The following is a 27,274-nucleotide window of genomic DNA, read 5'->3' as shown; positions in this document are numbered from 1 at the left end:
AAATATATGGCACAACAAATCTTGAGTCTTGCCATTTGCGACAGAGTTGTAGATGACACAAAGATAAGTGGAAAAGCATTGCTGATGACACCAAGATAAGTGGAAAAGCAAATTGTGTGGAGGGTGTAGAAAGTCTGCAGAGGGATCTAGATAGGCTGAGCGAGTGGGCGAGGACCTGGCAGATGGAATACAATGTTGGCAAGTGTGAGGTTATCCACTTTGGTAGGAATAATAGTAGGAAGGACTTCTACTTACAGGGCGAAAAGCTGCAGCATGCTACGGTGCAGAGGGACCTGGGGGTCCTTGTGCATGAGTTGCAAAAACCCAGCCTGCAGGTGCAGCAGGTGGTCAGGAAGGCAAATGGGATGCTGGCCTTCATAGCGAGGGGGATTGAATATAAAAGTAGGGAGGTCTTGCCGCAACTGTACAGGGCACTGGTGAGGCCGCAGCTGGAGTACTGTGTGCAGTTTTGGTCACCGCACTTGCGCAAGGATATTTTGGCCTTGGAGGGAGTGCAGAGGAGGTTCACTAGGCTGATACCAGAGTTGAGGGGGTTGAGCTATGAAGAGAGGCTGAGTAGACTGGGCTTGTACTCGGAGTTTAGAAGGATGAGGGGGGATCTTATTGAGACATGTAAGATGATGAAAGGGATGGATAGGGTAGAGGTGGAGAGGTTCTTCCTGCTCAGAAAGGACAGCAGGACTAGAGGGCACAGCCTCAAGATAAGGGAGGGGGCAATTTAGAACAGAGTTGAGGAGGAACTTCTTCACTCAAAGGGTGGTGAATCTCTGGAATTCTCTGCCCGTTGAAGTGGTGGAGGCTACCTTGCTAAGTATATTTAAGACGCGGGTAGATAGGTTTTTGGTAGGTTTTAGGCAAGGGAATTAAGGGTTATGGGGAGAAGGCGGGAAAGTGGAACTGAGCCACTTCAGATCAGCCATGATCTTATTGAATGGCGGGGCAGGCTCGAAGGGCTAGATGGCCTACTCCTGCTCCTATTTCTTATGTTCTTATTAAAAAAAAAACGTGTTAACTGAATTTGTCAATAATTAATGCTTTGTTCAGGAGACAATTAAAATCCAAATGGCAGTGAAAACAATTTCTCAATCAATCACACACTCAGCCAGAAAAATAAAATTTCACCACTTTGACAAGGGAAACCAGTGTACAAGTGGCAAGAAAACTGGAGGAAGGACTCCAAAATCAATTTGGCTTCTTCACCTTGGTGCAGGAGAATTAAAAATAAGCAATAAATGCCAGCTTTGCAAGTCATGCACACGTTCCAATAATAAAACACCAACATTATGATTCCAACCCTGTCAATAATAAATGACGGAAGCTAAAATGATGGCTGTAACAAAACACAATTATTGGAAAAAACTGCAAGTACATTTACTTCTGTATTCTACAACACAATAGGTCCATATTCGCTGTTATTTGAACAGGAAATAGGCTACAAATACTAAAGTCACATCAGCTTGTATAGTTGCTTTCAATGCTGCAAAAAAAAATCCTCAATGTCCAAATTAAACTTTTGCAACACAGATAGGCAGCCAAATGAAACAGCTTCCTTTACATTTTCAGTGATTGTAACAGTGACAAATACGAAATTCGGCACTTTTTTAAATTTAAAATATTCAAATAGATGATAGTGATCTTACCCTGGTAATTTTGTAAACATATCCAGAACTATATTCTTCCATTCTTGGTGTTGGTACTGCCAGATTCTAGCAGTCCCATCCCGGCTACCACTAACAAATCTCAAGCTACGAAGGGTTAGGAAAGAAGAAGAAAAAGATTTTAAATATTTGCAAAAGTTAGTCTTTTACAGTAACTAGTACATAAAAGGACAAGGACAACAAGTTTAAATTTAATTTGTTTCTAATTTGCTAGAAAATTTTAAAGTAGCAACACCTTTGATTGCAATAAATTGATAACGAACAAGCAGAAACAAAATAAGCGATCACAAAGACATAATTACCTGTGGCTGCTGTTGCAGAACTGAATAGCGATCACTTTATCCTAAAGATGAGGGGAACAGAAAAAGATTTGGTCCTTTTCTACAATTCAACTTGTGCAATGTCTATGAAAAAATTGCTTTAATGAAAACTGCAATGGCTAGTGCTCAGCCCCAAATTGAACCCAAAAGTCCGCAGATCATTAAAGACACCTACCCCAAACCATTCTAAAAGTGCTGCACATTTTGAGCTCAGCATTTGTTTTATTGGTTACAACGACAACCTTCTCCCACAGTTGTCAAATATGTAAAACCTAATTTATGATTCTAGCCTATTTATTGCTGCCAATATTAGCAGGCAAATGCTTCATTCTTTTGTTCACTTGAAACTTGAAACAGAAAAATTAACCAATGTAAATAGTTGGGTATGGGCATCTATTAGATTAGCAGACAATAGAATGTCATGAGACTGTAAAACACAATTGTCCACTGATATGGCCAAAATGTTACCTCAACTCTATTACATCTTTTGAGTCTCAAGTTAGCTCATAGGAACCTACTTTAAAAATTTAAATATTAATCCTTAAATCATTTCATTAAAATTAATGTCCATTTCTAAAATCGACAACACATTTAATTCATCAGTCAAATGATACATTGTTGTGTGCCTAAAGAAGGGTTTATTTACTATTTAACAGGATGCAGCAACGCCGTCATTTTCATACTGGTTCTTGTTTACTTCAAGTGTACATGGAGAAAAGTGATTAATAAAAACAAGTGCATCAGAACACCAACATTAAAACAACTAGTTAGTTATGGATATCTTTTCCCTTCTAAAACGCCAGAGGCAGACACACCTGCTATCTCCCATCACTGGCCAGTGTGCCAGTTTGTCAGAATGTTCCTCTCTCAAGGCTATTATAGGAAGATGGTTGGGGCACAAGTGAAAAAAGGTTAGCCAATTAAGGCACTTAAAGAATCCAAGGGCACAGTGGCGATGTCAAATTGTATTTTCAAATTAGCCGAATCCCAGCCAATGAACGGAGGTGGCTTTTCAGTGGCAAACCAAGGTTTGGGGGTGAGAAAAAGGATGAACAGCTGGAGGCGGGGCAGGACATATGCAGAATACTGCACCACAGGTTGCCTTGTGATGGGGCTCTTCCTCCACAGTAATTGTCTGGCAGCTGCAACTACATTTATCTTTTACCAGTTCAAAATTCTGATCTCTCCATCTTGAGATTTTTTTTATTGTATTAGTAGTTCCCACTTGGACAGTGGGACTGCAGATCCATCATTGTTGGAGGGCCTCCTTTTGATCCTCAATTACCATTCTTAACAGCATGATGAGTGCAAACTGGCCAATAATGGAAGGGCTGGTTAAAATTGTGAATGGTCTCAGGCACTGATATGATGAGAACAGGATCCAAAAATAGTCCCAACTGCAGAATGAAAATTCAGGCCAATGAATGTAATTTTGCGAAAATAAGAAACTATTTTAGGACAGTAATCTGGGGTTTACACTCTAATCATGTGAAAACTTTGGAATGGCGCTCAAACCATATTGTAAATGCAAGATCTCCAGGCTCATAAGAGCAAAGTTCAAGAGGATTGCTTGGAGAAGAAAGTTTCATTTCACTACAAAGTTGGATAATTTACCAGCTCTGAATTTATATGAAAGTTAAACAATACTACAGTTCAAAACCACAGTTGATAATCTAATATAAAAGGAGCTGAAATGAGATACAAAACCTAAAGCAGATCCTCATCCCCAGTTCACACAATTACCATGTGCACATTCGGTCAATTCAACTCGCTCACAATTAACCGCAATCACTTAATGCCTCTTAAAAATGGCATGCTTAAATTAAATTCTCATGGTTTGTGCAATACTTCTTTAAAAAAAAGGGAACATAGAGCAAGAAGCTTCTCTCTTTTGCATCTAAATAAAACAAAATTTTGAATTATAACGTGCAAGAGAATTAGCTTAATGTTCAGCATCTTACCGTATGCAATGCCAGTTCAGAAATTTTCTCTGGTGAACCAGAACCCAAGTAATAAACCCTGATCACATGATCTGTGCTGCCAGTTGCTATGAACATTCCACCTATAATTGTAATTAAAAAGGTTTAAACAAAGCACAAGTAGAAGAAGAAAATTTCATTCCATTCTAAACCTAGAATAACATAGCTTTTCATATAAAATGTTTACATTTGTCTTCACTTTTACAATTGAATTATTCCAATTCTTTGGGGATGATTCTCCCATCCTGCTGTGCTGCTTTTTTAGCACAATGGGCAGAGTGACTCGAGCATCGGCCAATTTGCACAATTCACATGGAGGGTCCAGCCCTGAGCACACCCCCCAGCCCCGAGCTGGAAATCAATGAGGAGCTGCATTTTGCAGACATTGATTTTAATATAAACTTTTAAAATAATCAGTGATCCAGAACTGAAGTCACTAAGGCCGCTAGTAGTCATCCCTCCAACCACCACCCTCGGCACAGGGATATTTAGCTGCAGCATGGTGTACAGCAGCTCTCCAGTAACAGGGAGCTGGCAGCCGTTAGAGTGAGTGGGTTGGTGGTGGTGGTGGTGGGGGGGGAAGAAGAAGAGAGAGAGAGAGAGAGGAGGAGGAGGAGCTCCTGCACTGATGTGGAGATGCCAGCGTTGGACTGGGGTAAACACAATAAGAAGTCTCACAACACCACGTTAAAGTACAACAGATTTATGAGGTAGCACAAGCCACTAGCTTTCGGAACACTGCTTCTTCATCAGGTAAGTGGGAGCTCTGTTCACAGTTTGTGAACCCACTCCCCACTGACCTGATGAAGGAGCAACACTCCGAAAACTAGTAGCTTGTGCTACCAAATAAACCTGTTGTACTTTAACCTGGTGTTGTGAGACGTCTTCCTGGCACTGCCCAAGGGGCAAAGTGCCAATGCTCACGGGGTACCTTGGCACCCCCCAGTTTAGCACAGTGCCAAGGGGGTCATCTGTAGAGGGTCCCTTTGCTACTCTGCAGTCAGGATCAATGGAAGAGTGAGGCCAGCAAACAGGGCGCGGGCCTTTTTAAGAATGTTTCACGCTAGTGCACAAAATGTGGGAGATACCCGTTTAAAAACCAGCGTGCTTTACTCTAGCTTTCATGTGAATTTGACACGTAGACCACTATTGGAAATCACAAAATACAAATCATTTTGGTTAAGTTATCGCTACTTCTTAGAACACTTAGCCAATCACGGTTATTCTCGGTTTGGTAATTAAAACATTCAGTAATAAGTCTCATTCTTCCGTTCTTTTGGCCCAGTATGTGCCATCGCCTCCCCCCCACCCCCCCCATTGTTATACTAAATAGCTCAAGTTAAACAGCTTGCCAAAGGGGATCCAGGAGGCTTGGAATTTGAACTCTGATCTCACTACATAAACAATACTGGATGGCACTTGGCAAACATGCTACAAAGATTTACTTACATTTGGTTTCAAGGATTATGGTAGGCAGAAAAAGAAATGGTACACAGATAAAACTGCAATGCAGGCAATGTCTTGAATATCCTCGCAAATAATTAGGAATCACTGCAATTAAAATATCAGTCGCTCACTAGCCTAATTAGTTTTCTTTTGGCTAGGGAAGGCATAGTTAAATACAACAAACTAACAGAAATCATTCTTCAAAAGGCAGATGGAGGAGAGAATGAGAAATTAGGAGGGTGGGGCTAGCTGATTCATAAGAACATAAGAAATAGGAGCAGGAGTAGGCCATCTAGCCCTTCGAGCCTGCCCCGCCATTCAATAAGATCATGGCTGATCTGAAGTGGATCAGTTCCACTTTCCTGCTTTCTCCCCATAACCCTTAATTCCCCTGTCTATCAGAAATCTATCTACCCGTGACTTAAATATATTCAGCGAGGTAGCCTCCACCACTTCAATGGGCAGAGAATTCCAGAGATTCACCACCCTTAAGTGAAGAACTTCCTCCTCAACTCCGTTCTAAACTGCGCCCCCTCCCCCCTTATCTTGAGGCTGTGCCCTCTAGTCCTGCTATCCTTTCTAAGTGGGAAGAATCTCTCTACCTCTACCCTACCTATCCCCTTCATTATCCTATATGTCTCTATAAGATCCCCCCTCAGCCTTCTAAACTCCAACGAGTACAGACCCAGTCTATTTAGTCTCTCCTCACAGACTAACCCCCTCATCTCCAGTATCAGCCTGGTGAACCTTCTCTGCACTCCCTCCAAGGCCCATACATCCTTCCGCAAGTGCGGCGACCGAAATTGCACACAGTACTCCAGCTGCGGCCTCACCAGTACCCTGTACAGTTGCAGCAAGACCTCCCTACTTTTATATTCTATCCCCCTCGCTATAAAGGCCAGCATCCCATTCGCCTTCTTGATCACCTGCTGCAACTGCAGACTGGGTTTTTGCGACTCATACACAAGGACCTCCAGGTCCCTCTACACCGTAGCATGCTGCAGCTTTTCGCCTTTTAAATAGTAATCCCTCCTACTATTACTTCTGCCAAAGTGGATAACCTCACACTTGCTAACATTATACTCCATCTGCCAGGTCCTTGCCCACTCGCTCAGCCTATCCAGATCTCTCTGCACTTTCCACACCCTCCACACAATTTGCTTTTCCACTCATCTTCGTGTCATCAGCAAATTTTGTCACCCTACACTCAGCCCCCTCCTCCAGATCATCTATATAAATGGCAAACAGTTGAGGCCCCAGCACCGATCCCTGCGGCACTCCACTAGTCACCAACCGCCAACCAGAACAGCACCCATTGATTCCAACTCTCTGCCTATTAGACAGCCAATCCAATAAGTTTGTCAAACACGACTTCCCCTTAACATATCTGTGCTGTGTCTGCTCGATCAAACCATTCTTTTCTAGGTGCCTCGCTATTTCTTCTTTGATGACGGATTCTAGCATTTTTCCAACTACAGACGTTAAACTAACCGACCTATAATTCCCTGCCTTTTGTCTGCTCCCTTTTTTAAACAGCGGCGTAACATCAGCCATTTTCCAATCTTCCGGTACTTCCCTGGAGTCCAGTGAATACTGATAAATAATTACTAAGGCATCCGTTATCACCTCTGCGATTCATTATCACAGCTTTAGTGGGCTGTTGACAGTTTGCTTCTTTAGCTCCCCTCAAGTCTCTTTCAGTCCATATCTCAACGTCACTCACCCTCAATGTTACCTACACATTCGAGTTTTCTTTTTCCTCTTCTATTTTTACCTTTAATTTTGCCTCCAATTGTTGCCAACAAAAGGCTGTCAAGACTGTTTACAACGTCCATACTTGGCTATCTGATGCTACATAAAAGTCACTGGTCACATCTTTTGTTATATGCAAGTTAATCTGGATTTCACTCCTGGATGCAACTTTGGTTTGTATTATCAAACCAAGATACTTGAATATGCCCAGTGCTTCTATCTCAGCGCTTTCAATCTTCACTTTTCCATTGCCGTTTACAGTCATACCATTGTTTTTTCCACGTTTATGTTCAATCCAAAAAACTCATTGTCCCTTTGGATAAGCCTGTCATAGTCTCCAACTTTTATTTTGTTCTGGTTATGAGTGTGGTGATGAGGGCACGTACTCAAAAAGCTTTTCCCAGTGAAACTAAGAAAATCTTACCAGAACTGAAAGATGAGCAAGAAATTTGACTTCCTGGCCTGGATCTATCTGTAAATTTCACCGGGTGTTCACTGTGAAGTTAGAACATTAATTTTTATCCAATGCAAAGTCACAGCATTAGCAAATGAAAATCACATTACTATCAAGCAATTTCTATGCATTTAGGAGCTATGTACAAACAGGTCTTTCAGTTGCAACATTAAGCTGAAGATCCATCTGCCAGTCATGGTGAACATGGAAGGGTGCTTTATATCCTCTGTCTGAGGCCAGAACTCTCCATTCACCTGACAAAGGGACTAACCCCGAAAGCTAGTGAAACCAAATAAATCGGTTGGACTTAAACCTGGTGTTGTCAGACCTTTTACTGTGTTTACTCCAGTCCAACGCCGGCATATCCACATCAGAACATAGAAGAATCATGTCTGTTTGATGAAGAGCTGCTAAGCCTCCCAGCTTCCTGGCTAACATTCATCTTTAGTCATCGAGTCAGAGGCGTTTACAGCATGGAAACAGGCCCTTCAGCCAACTTGTCCATGCCACCCTTATTTTTAAAGCCCCTAAGCTAATCACAGTTGCCCGCATTTGACCCATATCCCTCTAAACCCATCGTACCCATGTAACTATCTAAATGCTTTTTAAAAGATAAAATTGTACTTGCTTCTACTACTACTTCTGGCAGCTTGTTCCAGACAATCACCACCCTCGAGTGAAAAAACTGACCCTCTGGACACTTCTGTCTCTCTCCCCTCTTGCTTTAAACCTATACCCTGTAGTTTTAGGCTCTCCTATGTGTTTGTGGGAATAACTGTGATATTTTGTCTTCATTAACAACAACAGCAAATTGCAATTAGTTGCACGTGATGCTGAAGTTATGATGAGATTATTTTTAAGTGTCATGCACACAAGTGTGATCCTGTTATTGCAGCAACATCAAATTAGATAGTGCTTGGGTGTCAGAGACTGAGACTGGATGTCTATAAATCTGAGTGCTGAAGACACAGGAGTAGAAGTGATTGTTTATCATTCACTTTAACGCTATGAAATCAAAATTGAATGAGAATTTGTTTTTGTGACCATGAAAAAGTCATCAATTCATTGCTGGCAATAGCATGCCATCTGAAGAGGTAGCTTTGATTCACTGAATTGATTTCACTCCTTCCTTGATTCAGACTAATGTTACAGACAAACACTATCATTTGATCCTTACTGCAGTAACAATTAAAAACATGTTTAATGGTTTAACCAATAGTACTCAAGACTAATCTTAAGGATACCAACAATATTGGTCAGCTTTAATGTAGCAAACCCAAAACAACTACTTGAATAGGTCTTGATACCGTTCCAGTAGGTACAAAACTGACAGGAAGCTCGCAAACTGATTGATTTAAGTGTGGTTATTGGTTAGACATTTTTGATTTTTCCAATCTTACCATTTATCACTGAAATAGAGATGGAAGAGGAGAAACTGGCAACAGCTCATTTTTAATTTCCTACTAATGCTCTGTCATGTAAGTGAGATGCCAATGCATATTAGAAATAACCCAACAGTTGTTAGTGACGGGCAAGCTTCTATAAGTAATTATTCAGGACAAAATTAGTAGTCACATCAAAAAAATATGGGCTGATGAATCGGAAATAAATGTACAGCTAATCTGTTCTTGTTTTGAAGCTCTAGAACTTCAAAAGGACATCAACAAGTTATGAAGTGGACAGATAGGTGGCAGGTGAAGTTCAACATGAAGAGGAGGTGTGAGGTGATGCATTTGGTAGGATGAAATAAAATTAGGTATAAAATTCTTAAGGTGGTGAGGAGTAGAGGGACCCGGGTGTATATGTGATTATCAAAAGGGGTGGGGGGAGGAGAGAGGGAGGGAGCACTTATTGATGTATACAGTATATGCTGGACTTTAGGCACACAGTACAAGAGTAAGGAGGTTATGCTGAACCTATACAGGATAGCAGTTAGAATTCAGCTGGAATTGTGTAGTTCTTGTTGCCACACTATAGGAAGAATGTGAACGCACTGGAAATAGTCAGAAGAGGTTTACAAGAATGGTTCCAGTTATGAGGATGGATTGCAGAAACTGGGACTGTTTACCTTGTAGAGAAGACAACAAAGAGGATAGCTGATACAGATGTTCAAAATCATGAGGAGGCTGGATGGGATAGATAGGAAAAAACTGTTTCCGCTCATAAAAGAATCAAGAATGATAGGGCACAGATTTAAAATGATTTGCAAAAGAAGCAAATGCAATATGAGATAAACTTTTTCACACAATAAGTGGTTTGGGTCTGGAACGCATTGCCTGCAAGTGTGGTGGAGACAGGTTCAATCAAGACATTGAAAAGAGCATTAAATGATCACTTGAACAGAAACAACATACAGGGGTACAGGAAAATGCAAGGGAATGGCATTAAGCCACTACCCTTGTTTGGAGAGCAATCATAGACATGATGAGCAAAATGGCCTCCTTCTGCACCGTAACAATTCTACGATTATTATGAGTAGATACAGTAAGCATAAAACTAACACTGAATATTACAGCTGAGGAACATCATTCAAACATATAATTCAAGCATCTGCAAGTCAAAGCTAAAACAACGAGTTACCAAATGACACTGGTAGCTTCATTCAACACACCAATATTCACAAATGTGCAGCGTGTAAAAACATAAACTAAAAATGGTGAATGAATAGAAGTTGCAAATGAAAGCCAGCAGATTCATGATGACAAAGCAGCAAAGATACACTTTGCAAGAAACCTACTTAAATTTGATGGTCTCTGTATTCCATTGCCAAAAGCAGATGGTTCCATCAGCCCCTGTGGATGTCAAGTAACGCGTTTTTCCTCTGGTCCCTGGGCAAAACTGGAGCATAGAAAATTGAATTATTATTAAATCTAAACACAGGAATTTTTTTTTAATCTGCAAATTGGATTTACAGAAGTGGAGAGAAATTACTTCCTATATCCCTCCTCACCTTTTGCAAGCACCAACTCCTTAGTCAGCCATGGGTCTACTGCAGTAAACATTTTCATATTCATTAGCCAAATCGTTAGGACAAAAACGCAACGGAAAAATCAATTGTGAAAATATCAAACTTGAGCTGGGTTAATTTCAGTGATTTGAAAATAAATTTGGTTTAGATGAATTGGTATCAAAGACTGCCAAATACAAGCAATGGGTAGCTCAGATGCAAACTAAACATATTTCTACAATGAGGAAAGAAAAGGCATCCAAATCCAGAGCTTCCTTCACAACTGAAAACAAAGATTAAAATGCATCAGAAAAATAAAGCACATTATAAATGCTGGGTTCATATTCAGTAGTGAAGCATGCTGAAAAGGGTACACGGACAACTGAAAAATAAAACAAGAGCAGGAAGGAATGTACGTAAAAATACTTTTTGATCCCTTTCATGAAGTGTGAAAGCAAATTAGGGCTAGAAATATTGGTCACCTAATGGAGACAGAAGGCATAGCTGTGATATTAAATGAGTACTTTGAATCTGGTCGCACTAAGAACATTCTGCCATACTAGGTGAAGTAGAGAAATTGGGCAAAATAAAAATAGATAAGGATGTGATCAAAGGTTGGTAGTGCTTAAGGAGAAGCGCCACCCAGTCCAGATAAACTACATCGTAGAATTCTAAGGTGGGAATTGCTAGTATCTGGCCACAATCTTTCAATGTTCCTTAGGTAAAATTTGTAAAGAAAGACTGCAAATTTTACATCCCTGATCAAACAAGGAGAGAGGTAAGCTATCAGCCTATTATCACTGTCAAGGATACTTTTAGAAGCATTTACATGGAATAGTATTGACGCTTATAAGAACAAGTTTATTAAATTAATGTCAATTTGTTAATAAAGAAAGTTGCATCTGATTGGAGAAGGTTGATGAAGGTAGTACAGTTGATATGTATATTGACTTCCAGAATTAATTTGGTCAAATGCCAGGTAATAAATTTGTTAGCAAGTTTGAAGCCTGTAGGATTAAATGGGCAATGAATACAAAACTGTTTATGAGACAGAAAACAGAGTACTGGTGAGCAGTTGTTTTTAGACTAGAGGAAAGGGTACAGTGGTATTCCTCAAGTGTCAGTCTGTTTGGAAGAGGAAGGGTTCGATAACTTTGCTGGGTGTTTTCTATAGGCCATCCAATAGTAACAGAGATGTTGAGGAGCAGATAGGGAAACAGATCCTGGAAAGATGTAGTAATAACAGAGTTATCGTGATGGGAGACTTTAATTTCCCAAATATCGATTGGAATATCCCTAGGGTAAGGGGTTTGGATGGGGAGGAGTTTGTTAGGTGTGTTCAGGAGGGTTTCCTGACACAGTATGTGGATAAGCCTACAAGAGGAGAGGCTGTACGTGATCTGCTACTGGCTAATGAACCTGGACAGGTGTCGGACCTCTCAGTGGGACAGCTTCTTGGGGATAGTGATCATAACTCTATCTCCCTTACGCTAGCATTGGAAAGGGATAGGATCAGGCAAGCTATGAAACTGATTATCTGGAGTAAAGGGAAATATGAAGCCATCAGGCAGGAAATTAGACGAGTAAATCGGAAGGAGGTATTCTCAGGGAAATGTACCAAAGTAAGGCGGCAGATTTTCAAGGAATGTTTGTCTGGAGTTCTGCACGACAATGTTCCGATGAGACAGGGAGGTTTTGGTAGGTTACGGGAACCGTGGTGCATGAAAGTTGTAATGAACCTAGTCAAAAAGAAAAGGAAAGCATACAAAAGGTTCAGAGAGCTAGGCGATGTCAGGGATCTAGAGGAGTATACGGCTTGTAGGAAGGAACTTAAGAAGGAAATTAAGAGAGTCCGAAGGGTTCATGAGAAGGCCTTGGCAGATAAGATTAAGGGAAACCCTCAGGCATTCTACAAATATGTGAAGAGTAAAAGGCTGAGATGTGAAGGAATAGGACCGATAAAATGTGAAGATGGGAAAGTTTGTACAGAACCGGTAGAAATAGCAGAGGTGCTTAATGAATACTTTACCTCGGTATTCACTATGGAAAAAGATCTAGTTGGTTATACTGCAGGATTGCGGCGGACTAAAAAGATTTGAGTATGTGGACATTAAGAAAAAGGATGTGTTGGAAATTTTGAATAGCATCATGATAGGTAAGTCACCGGGACCAGATGGGATGTACCCCAGGTTACTGTGGGAGGCGAGGGAAGAGATTGCAGAGCCTCTGGCGATGATCTGTGCGTCATCAATGGAGACAGGAGAGGTTCCGGAAGATTACAGGATTGCAGATGTGGTTCCTATATTCAAGGAATAGAACAGGGATAGCCCAGAAAATTACCGACCAGTGAGTCTAACCTCAGTGGTTGGTAAGCTGATGGAGAAGATCCTGAGGGACAGGATTTATGAACATTTAGAGAAGTTTAGTATGATCAAAAGTAGTCAGCACGGCTTTGTCAAAGGCAGATCATGCCTTACAAGCCTGGTTAAGTTCTTTGAAAATGTGACTAAACACATTGACGAAGGAAGACCAGTAGGTGCGGTTTATATGGACTTCAGCAAGGCGTTCAATAAGGTCCCCCATGCAAGGCTTATTGAGAAAGTGAGAGGGCATGGGATCCAAGGGGCTGTTGCCTTGTGGATCCAGAACTGGCTTGCCTGCAGAAGACAGAGAGTGGTTGTAGATGGGTCTTTTTCTGCATGGAGGTCAGTCACCAGTGGAGTGCCCCAGAGATCTGATCTGGGACCCTTGCTGTTTGTGATTTTTATAAATGACCTGGACGAGGAAGTGGAGGGATGGGTTGGTAAGTTTGCCAATGACACAAAGGTTGGTGGTGTTCTGGATAGTTTGGGGGGATGTCAGAAGTTGCAGCCTGACATAGATAGAATGCAAGTCTGGGCGGAGAAGTGGCAGATGGACTCTAACCCGGATAAATGTGTAGCGGTCAATTTTGGCAGATCAAATGGGATGAAGGAGTATAATATCAAGGGTAAGACTCTTAGCAGTGTAGAGGATCAGAAGGACCTTGGGGTTCGGGTCCATAGCACTCTTAAATCAGCCTCGCAGGTAGAGGATGCGGTTAAGAAGGCGTATGGGGTACTGGCCTCCATCAATCGAGGAACTGAGTTTAGGAGTCTGGAGATAATGCTGCAGCTTTATAAGACCCTAGTCATACCCCACTTGGAGTACTGTGCTCAGTTCTGGTTGCCTCATTACAGGGGGGATGTGGAAGCTATTGAAAGGGTGTAGAGGAGATTTACAAGGATGGTGCCTGGATTGGGTGGCATGCCTTATGAGGACAGGTTGAGGGAGCTCGGTCTTTTCTCCTTGGAGAGACGAAGGATGAATGGTGACCTGATAGAAGTGCATAAGATGTTGAGAGGTATAGATCAAGTGGATTCTCAGAGGCTTTTTCCCAGGGCTGAAATGGTTGCTACAAGAGACATAGGTTTAAGGTGCTGGGGAGTAGGTACAGAGGAGATGTCAGGGGTAAGTTTTTCACTCACAGGGTGGTGGGTGAGTGGAATTGGCTGCCATCACTGGTGGCGGAGGAGGCAAATTCGATAGGGTCTTTTAAGAGACTTCTGGATGAGTACATGGGACTTAATAGGATTGAGGGTTATAGGTAAGCCTAGTAGGAAGGGATATGATTGGCGTAACTTGTGGGCCGAAGGGCCTGTTTGTGCTGTAGTTTTTCTATGTTCTATGATCTATTGTTCTTTTGACATATATTAATGACTGAGATTTACAACTGACATGAAAATTGGAAAAGCAGTGAACAGTAAGGAGGAAGAGAAACAGACCGGTATAATGGATAGCCATATGTCAGATTAAATTTAAAGTAGGGACATGTGAAGTAATGCCTCTTGATCAGGAGAATGAGAAGAGGCAAGTCAATATAAACAAAATAGTATAATTTTAAAAGGGGATGCTGGAGATGATGTACACAAAATAAATCAGAAAAAGATTTATGAAAAAAATACAAGATCCTTGGTTTTATAAATAATTGAAGAGTACAAGGACGAGGGTATTATGTTTTGTCAAGGGCAGGTCGTGCCTTACGAGCCTAGTTGAGTTCTTCGAAAATGTGACTGAACACATTGACGAAGGAAGTGCAGTGGACGTGGTGTACATGGACTTCAGCAAGGCGTTCAATAAGGTCCCCCATGCAAGACTTCTTGAGAAGGTGAGAGGGCATGGGATCCAAGGGCCTTTGGCCTTGTGGATCCAGAACTGGCTTGCCTGCAGAAGGCAGAGAGTGGTTGTGGATGGGTCTTTTTCAGCATGGAGGTCAGTCACCAGTGGAGTGCCCCAGGGATCTGTTCTAGGACCCTTGCTGTTTGTCATTTTCATAAATGACCTGGATGAGGAAGTGGAGGGATGGGTTAGTAAGTTCGCTGATGACACGAAGGTCGGTGGTGTTGTGGATGGTCTGGAAGGATGTCAGAAGTTGCAGCAGGACATAAATAGGATGCAGGACTGGGCGGAGAAGTGGCAGATGGACCTCAACGCGGATAAATGTGTAGTCGTCCATTTTGGCAGGACCAATGGGATGAACGAGTACACTATCAAGGGCAGGAGTCTTGGTAGTGTTGAAGAGCAGAAGGATCTTGGGGTCCGGGTCCACAGGACTCTTAAATCGGCCTCGCAGGTGGAGGATGTGGTCAAGCAGGTGTATGGTGTACTGGCCTTCATTAATCGAGGGATTGAGTTTAGGAATTGGGAGGTAATGCTGCAACTTTATAAGACCCTTGTCAGGCCTCACTTGGAGTACTGTGCGCAGTTCTGGTCGTCTCACTATAGGAAGGACGTAAAAGCTATTGAAAGGGTACAGAGGAGATTTACAAGGATGTTGCCTGGACTGGGAGGCATGCCTTATGAAGTTAGGTTGAGGGAGCTGGGACTCTTCTCCCTGGAGAGATGAAGGTTGAGATGCGACCTGATAGAAGTTTATAAAATGTTGAGAGGAATAGATAGGGTGGATTCCCAGAGGCTATTTCCCTGGGTTGAAATGGTCGCTACGAGACGACACAGATTTAAGGTGCGGGGAGGCAAGTACAGAAGTGATGTTAGGGGTGAGTTTTTCACTCAGAGGGTGGTGAGTGAATGGAATCGGCTGCCGTCAGTGGTGGTGGAGGCGAACTCGCTGGGGTCTTTTAAAAGACTTCTGGATGAGTATATGGGATTTAATGGGATTGGGGGTTATAGATAGGTCTATAGATTGGTAGGTGTTGATGTGATCGGCGCAACTCGTGGGCCGAAGGGCCTGTTTGTGCTGTAGTGTTCTATGTTAAACATTTATAAAAGGCTGGTTAGGCTTCACCTGGACAAGTGAGATAATTTCCACGAAAATTTAAGGAGGGTATCAAAGGTTTAACAGCATGCAGAGAATACAAGGTTGAAACACTTCAGTTATGTGGAGAAACTGGGATGACTGCTCTTAGTGCACAGAAGGTCATAGGAAGATTTGACACTACTGTTCACAATTTTGAAACATTTGACAGAGTAAAGGTAAACTGATTCCAATGACAGAAAAGTAAGCAACCAGGGGTAGAAATAAGGTGATTGGTAAAAAAATAAGAGGCAACAAGAGAAAAATGTCCTCAATTCCCCCTGTCCAAATGCGTCACTATACAAATCCATATTTCAAATTTCACATGACACATGGAAAGAAAAATCACAGCAGATTGTCATACAATGAGTTATGGTGATCTGCAATATGCTGCCAAAAAGATTATGGAACAGATTGAATAATTTGCAGAAGGGAAAAAGGGAATTGGATAAATATTAGAAAGGGAAAAAAGTGGAAATTGAGTATGGAGTGGGACAAGTTGGCTGGCTCTTTTAGAAGAGTTAGAACATGGATCATGGGCTGAATAACCTTCAGCTGTGCTGCATCAATGGTTTTATGATGCTACAGCATACTATTTAAGAGAAGCAACATGATTATTTAGAGCTCATTTCATTTTTCATTGTATTATGCATTGAAAAGTACTCTCTGCTCTGGTCAAAAGTAGGCAATTCAGAAGACACAAGTAGAGAAGGGAGAAGAATGCAATTTCATTACCAATAAAGAGGTTATAGATCCAGTATGCCCTTGTAACACAGCAACAGGAGCGCATGTTCGCAAGCACCAAACACGAATCACTTTATCACAGCTGCCCGCTGCAATCAATGTGTTCTCGTAATTAACAGCCATATCAGAAATCTCAGCTGAATGCCCACGCAAAGTAGACAGGAGTCGTCCATCATCCGTGGCCCAAATCTTCACCAAGCAATCATCTGAACCCTAGAAATAGTATGGTAGATATAAAGTTTTGGAATAGAAGTTGCACGTAACACAAGTTTAAGTCACAATACATTAATGTCCAATTATTTGGTCAAGTGTCAAAACTGTTTTATAATCTCTGGCAATTGCTGCACAAATGTACAAAACTTCAAATTTTAAACATAGATAATACATTCGTGCACAAGACTAAAAATGAAGGTACCCTAAATGTGCAATCAAATGGAGTCATAAATGCCAACAATTTGCCCAATTGTGACATATAACCTGAAATTAACTGGAAAATAAGTGCTGTTGCTAAAGGTTTGTGTATCAATTGGCTTGTAAATTCCCAGCTCCTTCCTTTGGGAACAGCCAGAAGAAACTAGTAAGTAATTGTTTTTTTTCCCCATTTTAAATAAAATAATTTCTAACATACTGAGAAAGTTCTGGTGGAAAATAGCTTTGCAGCAGTTTCATCAAGTATATTGTAATTTTTGAAAAAATGCAGATCTGCCCAACCTCCAACTGGTCCAGAAAGAATTCACAACTGGGGACTTGCACCCCCATGAAAATTACTCAACGTACCATACAGATTTAGAAAATATTGTATTGTCAAATTTATCGTAAGCAGCATCACAGTAACAGGCCTTTCGGACCAACTCGTCCATGCCGACCAAGCTTCCTAAACTGAACTATGTTAAATGCATTGCGTTTGCACTCTAGATAGAACAAAATTCTCCTGCAATTTTTAAATGCTTTTGAAATTAGACGATTTTTTTGTAGTGATGCACCATATCTTTGAGCAACAAAATTACCATTGGACTCTCTACAACAATATAGATACTACAATCTTCATTTATTGCTGATTGCTCTTACAGAACGCCCAGCAGTTTTCTCACCGTGAAAATTCTCCTCCCTGTACGGTCAAAAGCTACACAGTACACAGAGGAAAGATGCCCAAGTATCCTCTTGTACATTTTCACATGCTGGTACACAATAACAGGGAAGACATGACTGCGCCGTCCAAATCCAGTCAGCTGTTTGACATTGGTAATGTTCACTGAAATAGCAAATAATAAGAAATGTTGAATATCTATGGGGTCTCACATGATAAAAACAACCATGGCAATATATGCTTATGTAGAGAGAGAGGAAAAAAGTATTTGCTGCATTTTTAAAAAATGATTTCTAAATGTGCAATGGTCCTGAAATGATGTGAACCCCTTCATTGTGATATGAACCTGCATCAGCCAATTCTATATCATACAGTTAAATTGCACTAAAATTACTGTGCCATTTTGATAATTAAATCAGGCTCAAGAATAATTTATTGCAGCTCCTTAAACCAGAACACAAAAATAAACTTTGACTAGCTATTACCTGATATACAACCTATTATCAGTCAGCAATTTAAACAAGAAGAGAAATGTCAAGCTAGATAGTTTTATAGCTTTATTTCCCTTCCCAGCACCTGTTTAGATTTAATTTCATTTCTGACTCTGCTTGCAGCATGAAGGTATTCTCATTAGCAGCAGTTTTAAAAATTCCAGTTTGACCGGAGGACCTGTCCAAGAACAACCAATTTCTAAATGATCCAGAAAGCCACAGGAATTACAACTTAAGAGATACTTCAGTTTGCATTCAAGGATTTTAACAACTGAATACTTATTATATACCAGCAAGAAATGTGAAACTGAAGCCCCCATTCATAGAGTCAGAGATATACAGCATAATAACAGGCCTTTTGGACCAACTTGTTCATGCCGACCAAGTTTCCTAAACTGAACTTTTACTTGCGCTTGGCCCATATCCCTCTAAACCCTTCCCATTGATATACCTATCTAATTGTCTTTTAAATGTTGCAATTGTACCCAACTCTACCACATCCTCTGGCAGCTCATTCCATACACACACCACCCTTAGTGTGAAAAGGCTGCCCCTCAGGTCCCTTTTAAATCTTTCTCCTCTCACCTGAAACCTATACTCCCTGGTTTTGGACTTCTCTACCTTGGAGAAAAGACTTTGGATATTCACTTTACCTACGTCCCTCGTGATTTTATTAACCACCAAAAGGTCACTCCTCATCCTCCTATGTTCCAGGGAAAGTTCCAGCCTCTCCTTATAATCGAAACCTTCCAATTCTGGTAACATCCTCATAACTCTTTTTTTCACCCTTTCAAATTTAATAGCATCCTTCCTACAGCAGGGCGACTAGAATGTGGCCTTACCAATGTCTTGTACAATTGCAACATAACCTCCCAACTCCTGTACTCAATGCTCTGACCGATGAAGGCAAGTGTGCCAAACTCCTCCTTCACCACCTTGTCTACCTGTAATGCCACTTTCAAGAAACTATGTACCAGCACCCCTAGGTCTCTGTTCAACAACATTCCCCAAGGCTCTACCATTAACTATGTAAATCCTGCGCTGGTTTGTCTTACCAAAATGCAACACCTCGCAGTTATCGACATTAAACTCTATCTGCCATTCCTCAGCCCATTGGCCCAGTTATCAAGATCCCATTATTTCATCGATAGTTCTTTCCACCACTGTCATTCCCAAATAATTTTTCCGTACAAAAGGAAGGGAGATAGCAAGTTGGTGAGGTGCCTTTAAAGTAGTCCCTACTTTTCTAACTTACCAATATTTGGAGATTTCCCATAGTTCGCAGGTGGTTCGGGTGGTCTGCCGCGATGAAGAGCAGCAAAAGCTGAGCCTTTCCATGCTACATGTTTGCAATCTGCAATTAAAAGTTACTATTAAAGCATGTGATTTGCAGTACAAAATCTGTGTACCCAATGTTTGGAAAGTGATTGAACAAAGTACATATAAATTGAGTCATCTTTGTAATACCAAAGATTGTAGGCAAATTTAATTGCATTCAGATTTTAGATGATGATTAACAACCGTCAGATTTTTGAGTAAGCAGGGGTCACATTTAACACTGGAAGACTCAATTTAACTATCCAATTCCACACACATCACATGAAGTTACTGGGTTGTTTCACATTAATTAGTTACTTTGCAACTAAAGAAAAAAAATGACTTTTAAAAATGACAGACTGCAGCTGCCTAATGGTGCAGTATCATTTTCCATCTTTACCAACAAGATTATAAAGTGTATGTGTGACGTGTCAAAGTTGATGCTTTCACTAATTAGTTTCTCATTTTAGTCATCTTTCAGTAACTGCACATGGAGATTTTTAAAAGACACTAAATGTACAATAAATGCTATATTCTTTTGCACAAAATAACTAACATATTTAACATAATTAATTTATTTTATCACGTAACAGAAGTCCCAAAATTAGGAACACACTAAAGAAAATGCATCTTCTATTTGAGATACCTTTCTTAGTCCGTAACAATGACTGTCGTCCCACTCCCAGTAATGTCTGCACTCCAGGGACACTGGGTGGGATTTCTTTATCCAATAGGGGGCCAATTTGCTGACAGATTTGCAGCAAATGATCTGAAGATACATGTTTATTAGCTGCAACCTAAATAAAAAAACAAAATAAATTATGTTGGCACTCACTTTTCAGCAAGTCCATTTTAATCAAATAATTTGCACATTACTGTAACTCATTAGAGGAGCAGAAGACTAAATTTGAAAAAACTCTTAGTATATATTAGACATTTGTAAAAAGTTTAAGCTTTACGTTTCATAAAATTAAATTTCTTACCATTAATAAAGAAATTGATGCAAAAAATGTAGATGACACCTGTATTTACATTTTCTCAAATTTCATAAGTATCATTAAACACAAGACACATTGAAAGTTTTCACTAATCCCAGATATGCTTTTTCTTCAGGGATTGCAGCATGGAACACAACCAGCAAAAATCTTTTAAATTAAAGTTTAAGTAAATTAGGTTGGACTATTTACCAATAAGATTAGCTATCTCTCTAGCTTGCCTTTGTCTCTCTCTCTCACCCTAACAGCTCAATAAATCCAACTATCCACATAGCACAAATGGGCCACTGACTTTAGCAACTAAGTTGGCATTAAATTTGTGCCTCTCACCTGTGGAGTAAATATGCAAAAGCCAGAAGGACATATCAGAATTATACTTTATTAACAATAGTAAAAAAAAAGGCAGTTGTAGATTAGCCACACAAACTCACCCTTATATAGTGAAATAGAATAGAACATTTGCTTGACCTGCCTACCAACTTCAGATAAATTCTAATTTGTTAGTTTTTTTTGGCAAATTAAATCCAGGTATCATTTCTTCTGTTTACTGTTTGTGACAAAATGCTATAAATTTCACCATCAAAAATGACACAAGTGTAACTTCTTTTGCAGTAACGACACAGTCCAGTATTCAAAGTGTAAAATTCTTTCATTGTAGCAGTCATTCAGATTTTACTAAAGCTGAAGAGACCAAGCTACAAAGCATAATTTCATGTGATGCATGGTCAGGATCCTACTGAAGGCTAACTAATTCTGGAATATTAGAAATAATTCCAGAGATTTATAAATTAAGATTCTGAACCTTAATTGTATCATTCAATTCATCACTGCTCCTGGAATTTTTATCTTACAACTATTAGATTGAATCAACCTGAAAAGAATGGATGAGATCAGTGTCTTAGTGGTAACCATTCATCTTGAGCTTGATTCCTTTCCATGTTACGGGGACAAACGTTTTCTTAAGTGAAATGCAATGTTCTTAGTCCAGGGTGTAGTAGGCACAAGTTCACAACAGAAAATTAACCTCATTCGGATAGGAGTTAGTGCTGCAAAAAAGATCTAGTCAGCGATTTAAAAACTTGTGGTACAGGAACTCACGGAAAACAAGAAAGTAGCCAGATACAATTAAGTGTCATATTCCTCTCAGCTCGTTGAGGACAACCTGATATAACTTGCATTAAGTTGTTCGACATAATTGATACAAAATGGGTATAGATAGTAATTACTGTCACAAGCAGCTGGAAAACTCATATTACCATGCAGATGACCTTTGCAGTTTCACTCCAGGCTGGAGTCATTCTTCCATGTTGTACAAAATTTAGATGCTTTGAGATTGCCTACTAGAAGCAATCGTGCATATTATGCCTTCAGAAGAAATCATTTCCTAGCGGAGTCAGAATCACCAGCCTAACTCCAGAATTACAAATGCTACTCTTGTATCAATTAGAGCTTCAAAATGCTTCACAGATGCAAAAATAGTAAAATAGGTGGCACATTGGCAGAGTGATTAGCACTGTTGCCCCACAGTGCCAGAAAGACAAGTTCAGTTCCTGGCTTGGGTCACTGACTGTGTAGAATTTGCACATTCTCCCCATGTAAGCATGGGTTTCCTCCGGGTACTCTGGTTTCCTCACAGACTGAAAGATATGCTAGTTAGGTGCACTGGCCTTCAGCATACTTGAACAGGCACCGGAGTGCTGCGAACAGGGGATTTTCACAGTAACTTCATTGCTGTGTTAATGCAAGCCTATTTATGATTAATAAATAATTAAACTTTACTTTAACATATTTTTTCAGATTAACCATTTTGTTTTGAAACAGTTCTAACGCCAAAACAAAACTGATGCAAAATTTCAGCAAACACTTTTGGCAGCCAACACACAAGTTAAAAAAACAACCTATATCAATTTTTCTTTTTTAGTGCAAGATTTTTGATCAGCACTCAAAAGGCAACAGCTAAAACTGAGAGCTCGTCTCAATTTTTTTTAAAACAATGCTTGTAACATTTAGACCAACTAACATGTATTGAACATCAAATGTTATTTATTGATTGTCAATTGGAACTTGCTACAACTCAAACTTGTTGCCACAAAAAAAATTGAACAAAAAAAAAGTACATTTCTACAGGTACTACAAATTTCTGTAAAGTGGCTGTTCTTTGAAAGAACAATTTCACTCAAAACTATACTGTTAGTACATCAGTTTAAAATTCAGAGTCAATTATAATCTCAGCAATGAACAGAAATATGAACTTTATCAACTTTTAAATGAAGCACAAGTAAACATTGTTATCAACAAGAATTTACACTACATGATTAGAATTGCCCAAAAATTATTACATAAGACAATTTTGATTCAAATCACATTAAATACTTAACAATTAAAAAAACTTAGTTAACTGCTACAAATTCAGTAAAAAGAGTTCCACCTTTCCTTTGTGCCAAGTGCTTCATGAATGCTTTGGCACATACTTACACACCCTTGGCATGAGAATTCTAATTACTTTTTTTAAAAAACTTAAATTAGTTATTCCTTCATCTCCCTATAAATTCAGTATCAGTCACTTACAAAAAGGTCCTTTTTAGAACTGCACTTACTGAGAACTCTCAAAAACTATTGCACAATAAAACAGGCTGTAATTACACATACATGAAATTCAACTTGCTGTTTCTGAAAAAGTTGCACAAGTCTATTTCTCATATCAAAATGCATAATAGTATCTTACGGTTGCACAATACCATAGACTCATTAGATGCAACTGTGAATGACAACGTAAGCTTCATGCAAATTCTTATATAGGCTTAAACATACGGTTACTTATAATATTCAATGTAAATTCCAGCTTTCACATTACATAATACTTCCATAATGTTCTCAGTACATTATCTTTCTTCAAGGCCTAGATTTCTGATGCAATTTGGTATAAGCTTACAAGAGAAAGCATAGTTTATTAAAAATCAAATAAAAACTCATGGCAAAAAGAAATTTGATTCCCATTGCATTATAAATCTTCAACTGTCATAAAATCCAAACAATACTGTACATCATTGAAACTTCATGAACCAACTGTGCTTCTGCTATCCCAAGTTCAATTTGCAAAACAAATGAGTCACCGCTGCATGCAAATTATAAGGATTCACCATGACAATCCAAATCGCTGTTACAATAATGCCAAGTGCAACACACATACAGGATTTAAAATAGCCAAAAATGGGCAAATGTTTCATTCAGTGTCAAACTAAACGTTCACTTGATTGAAGCACAATGCTCAAACATCTTGCAGCCAGATGAACAATTCATATTCTGTAAGACATTTTTTATCCTAATATTACAAGATCCTCAATGGCTTTTATTTGGTCAAGTATCCACTACGTATCCACTAACCTGATGTTATGAAACTTCTTATTGTGCAACATCCACTACCAGACACTTCCAAACAAGGCCCAGCTTTGCATCCAACTGCACACTGGTACACCTCAAGTGCAGGATCTAGTTGCGGCATGTGGACGAGGCCAGTAAAAACCTTTAGATTTTGAGCTCTGGGGATTCAAACTGCTAAAGACTTACTGTCTAGATCAGACCTAATGACAATTCACCATGTTGGGGTAATACAGTCAAAGAGGATTCAAGAATGTTGATTGCAAATGTAGTGAACCATAGATATTGATGCACTGTTTAGGAGAAATCCACACCAGCTTCCACGTAACATTTAATAACTGGGAATGATCTTTATGAACATCTGTGACTAGTAGGGCAAAGCCAGTAATATGCTAGAAGTGATTGCATTCACAAGCATCCACTGAGGGGGAACTCCTGGGAATTCAAAAATAAATTATAATTTATGAAATATATATACCTGTGAAATTAAATCAATTTTCTGACTTAATTAATGAGACAGGTTTTTAACACTTGCAAAAAAAGTCTAATATTTATCTATAAAAATGCACAATTGTAAACTTGAAGGGTCTGCATGGTTTAAAAAGTTTTAGTTTGTTTAGTACTTAAATTTAAAAAGAGCTCAGTGAAAATAAATGAATTAACAAATAATAATCCACCATACTATTTAAAAAACGTAAATTATTTATTTGGAAAAATACCATTGAATAAATTTCATTTCTAATCACCGAACAAAGCACATAAGTCAGTGCAAAATTACAACAAAATGAAAAAAGCTCATTATTTAATTAAAATAATTGCACTGAAATGGAATAGGTTGAGAATGAAAAATGATATAATTTTAATTATCCTTCCAAACATCTCTGCACATTATTCTGTACTATATATATGTGTGTTAGTGGACTATTTCTGTAACAAAGACTGATGTGACAAAAAGCACACATCACCAAACATTTCTTCACATGCACAGGAACATCTCTTCGAAGTGTTGCAGCACAGTGATAAATTGGAATGGGGAGGTGGTGATGGTGGTGGAAAGAAAAAGGGAAAAGATGGCAAACAATGGAGCAGTCATTGCTGTAAGATATTCCAGCTGTCTATTATGTGCAGTCAGTATAAAGCAATGCTAATGAATTGGAGACGTGCTCGACAGCAGCTTCCTGTATCAGAGGCTGCCGGCCAATCAGGAAAGGCGGCACACTCCAGCCGGCCTCGGCAACAGATGAGAGCCGCTCGCTCATTGGACCAGCTCCATATCTGCCTACGTCATCACCAGCTCACCCTCGCCGCCCCCCCCCCCAAACAGAAACCCAATTCTCCACAAAAATCCCTTCATTTATATTTAATTAAAATCGCGTTTATTTACTTTTCTTCACACCAACGATTTTCAATTCTCTTTCTGACGGGCAATCAAAGTGGGCCGAGCATTGAAATGTTATTTTTTTAAACTTCCCTTTGTGGGGAGGGGGCGAAAGAGACGGGGGTGGTGGGGGAGAGAGGAGGAGGCTTTATTTTCTTATTTTTTTGCGGGAGATTCAATCTAACCGGAGGGAGAGAATGGAAAAGAACAAAAACAAAACAAAGTTGCACGCTTCGGCCTAAAACTCTCTCACCAGGCTCTGGAAGCTCCTGCGATGCTCCTTGCCTTGCCAGTCCAGACGCTTGGGGATCAGCTGAGGAAAAAGGAAAAGGGAGAGGGTTAGATTGAGAAAATAATTAATAATAATATGTCAATCAGTAGGGGAAGAGGGGGCTCGAGATTAAAGAGTGTGTGGGGGGGGGTGGTTTAAAAAGGGTGTGTGGTGCTGGGGGGGGAGGAAGGGCTGAGAGATCACACGGACTGTTTTGTTTTTACCTCATATTCCTCCAGCTCCTGGATCAGCATCTGTTAATGAAAGGAGAAGCAGCGAGTGAGTGAGGGGTTTAAATAGGGAGGGAGTGAGAGCTCGCAGGCCGCCGCCGCCACCACAACAAGGACTATCCACTCACCCGTGCCGACTTCTGACAGGGACCAGACAGGAGGAAGCGAGCGATCAGGTAATACAGCTCTGCCAGGTGACAGAAAGGGTTGAAGAGAGAATTAAGACTAATTAAAAAAAACACCTCAGACATTTCTTCACCCCCTCCCTCCCTCCCTCCCTCCCACCCACAACCCCCTCCCTTTCTAATTAATAATAATAATAATGCCCACCCCACTCCAGTTGTGAGACTCGGATGGATTCGGTAGGTCTCTGTTCCATGTTGTGGGTGGTGTGTGTCAGTAGCCGGCCCGGCTGTGTTTAGGTGTACACTGACAGGGATTTCTCACTGGCTCTCTCTCTCTCTCTCTGGCCTCCGTCGCCATTCAGGGCACGGCGCCTCATCACCTCCCTGCCTCCCCCGAAGAACCTCCCAACTTCCGCCGCCAACAACTAATCCCCAGCGCCTCCCCTGTTTTTCACGCTCGTTTTTCCTCAACCCGCCGGGGTGTAAGGGGCCCAGTCGCCCCCGCTCGATGGCTACTGGGTTTTGATAGGGTTAAAAGGAACGGGGAGAGGGGGGAAATCGGGCGCCCGTTATAAGTGATTCTTGTGGGGGGGGTGAGTGAAGTCGGTCTGGCGGAAGGATACGTTCACCCCCCCCCCCCCCCCCCCCCGGGCTCGAGCGGACGAACGTGCCGGGAGGCGTGGGCTGTGAGTGACAGGGGGATTGACCAATAGAGAGCCGCTATGCCGGGCCTTTAAAGGCAAGTGAACCAATGCGAAAGGAGCCGGTGGGTGGGGCTCGCAGGCTGTGACGTCAGCTGACGGTGTCCGTTTGTGGCTGCGGCTTCGCCCGGAGAGCCGACGGCCATTGGGGTCGCGGGACAAAGGGAGCGGGGCTGCCGTGGGCCAGCTCCTACCGGACAAAGGGAGCGGGGCTGCAGCGGGCCAGCTCCTACCGGACAAAGGGAGCGGGGCTGCAGCGGGCCAGCTCCTACCGGACAAAGGGAGCGGGGCTGCAGCGGGCCAGCTCCTACCGGACAAAGGGAGCGGGGCTGCAGCGGGCCAGCTCCTACCGGACAAAGGGAGTGGGCCTGCAGCATCGCAGCTCCTATCGGGCAAAAGAGCGGGTCTGCTGTCTCACAGCCCCGGGGGCCGGATAAAGGGACCCGGCCTGCGGTATCCCAGCTCCTACCGGACAAAGGGAGCGGGCCTGCTGCCTCACAGCCCCGGCAGCTGCACAAAGAGAGCGGGCTTACTGCAGCCCGGCTCCCACCGGACAAAGGGACTGGGCCTGCAGCCTCACAGTGCTGGCTCTGGCGGCTGGACAGAGTGACCGGGCCTGCTGCCTCCCGGCCCCAGCGGCTGGACAGA

The 27,274-nt window shown here is 41.1% G+C and overlaps 1 protein-coding gene across 1 annotated transcript in view; it reads right to left on the bottom strand.

The window, feature by feature from the left end:
- LOC145342402 (bromodomain and WD repeat-containing protein 3-like) overlaps window positions 1-26,294 on the bottom strand; it is a 149,513-nt gene extending 123,219 nt beyond the window's left edge. Inside the window, exons 1-13 of the mRNA XM_080187958.1 lie at window positions 26,131-26,294; window positions 25,929-25,987; window positions 25,795-25,824; window positions 25,553-25,612; window positions 20,195-20,345; window positions 19,487-19,585; window positions 17,745-17,905; window positions 16,645-16,866; window positions 10,368-10,468; window positions 7,601-7,671; window positions 3,961-4,061; window positions 1,982-2,022; window positions 1,662-1,766 (exon numbers count right to left, since the gene is read on the bottom strand). Of these exons, the coding sequence (XP_080044084.1) occupies window positions 1,662-1,766; window positions 1,982-2,022; window positions 3,961-4,061; window positions 7,601-7,671; window positions 10,368-10,468; window positions 16,645-16,866; window positions 17,745-17,905; window positions 19,487-19,585; window positions 20,195-20,345; window positions 25,553-25,612; window positions 25,795-25,824; window positions 25,929-25,987; window positions 26,131-26,179 (1,250 nt within the window). The 5' untranslated portion in view covers window positions 26,180-26,294. The remainder of the gene's footprint in view (window positions 1-1,661; window positions 1,767-1,981; window positions 2,023-3,960; window positions 4,062-7,600; window positions 7,672-10,367; window positions 10,469-16,644; window positions 16,867-17,744; window positions 17,906-19,486; window positions 19,586-20,194; window positions 20,346-25,552; window positions 25,613-25,794; window positions 25,825-25,928; window positions 25,988-26,130) is intronic.
- Between the last annotated feature and the right edge of the window lie 980 nt (window positions 26,295-27,274).

This window comes from Carcharhinus amblyrhynchos, chromosome 4 (genome assembly GCF_965287045.1).
Source record: "Carcharhinus amblyrhynchos chromosome 4, sCarAmb.v2.hapA, whole genome shotgun sequence".
Lineage (NCBI taxonomy): Eukaryota > Metazoa > Chordata > Chondrichthyes > Carcharhiniformes > Carcharhinidae > Carcharhinus > Carcharhinus amblyrhynchos.
The sequence above is the reverse complement of the archived record's forward strand: the minus strand, read 5'-3'. Positions and strand labels throughout refer to the sequence as shown.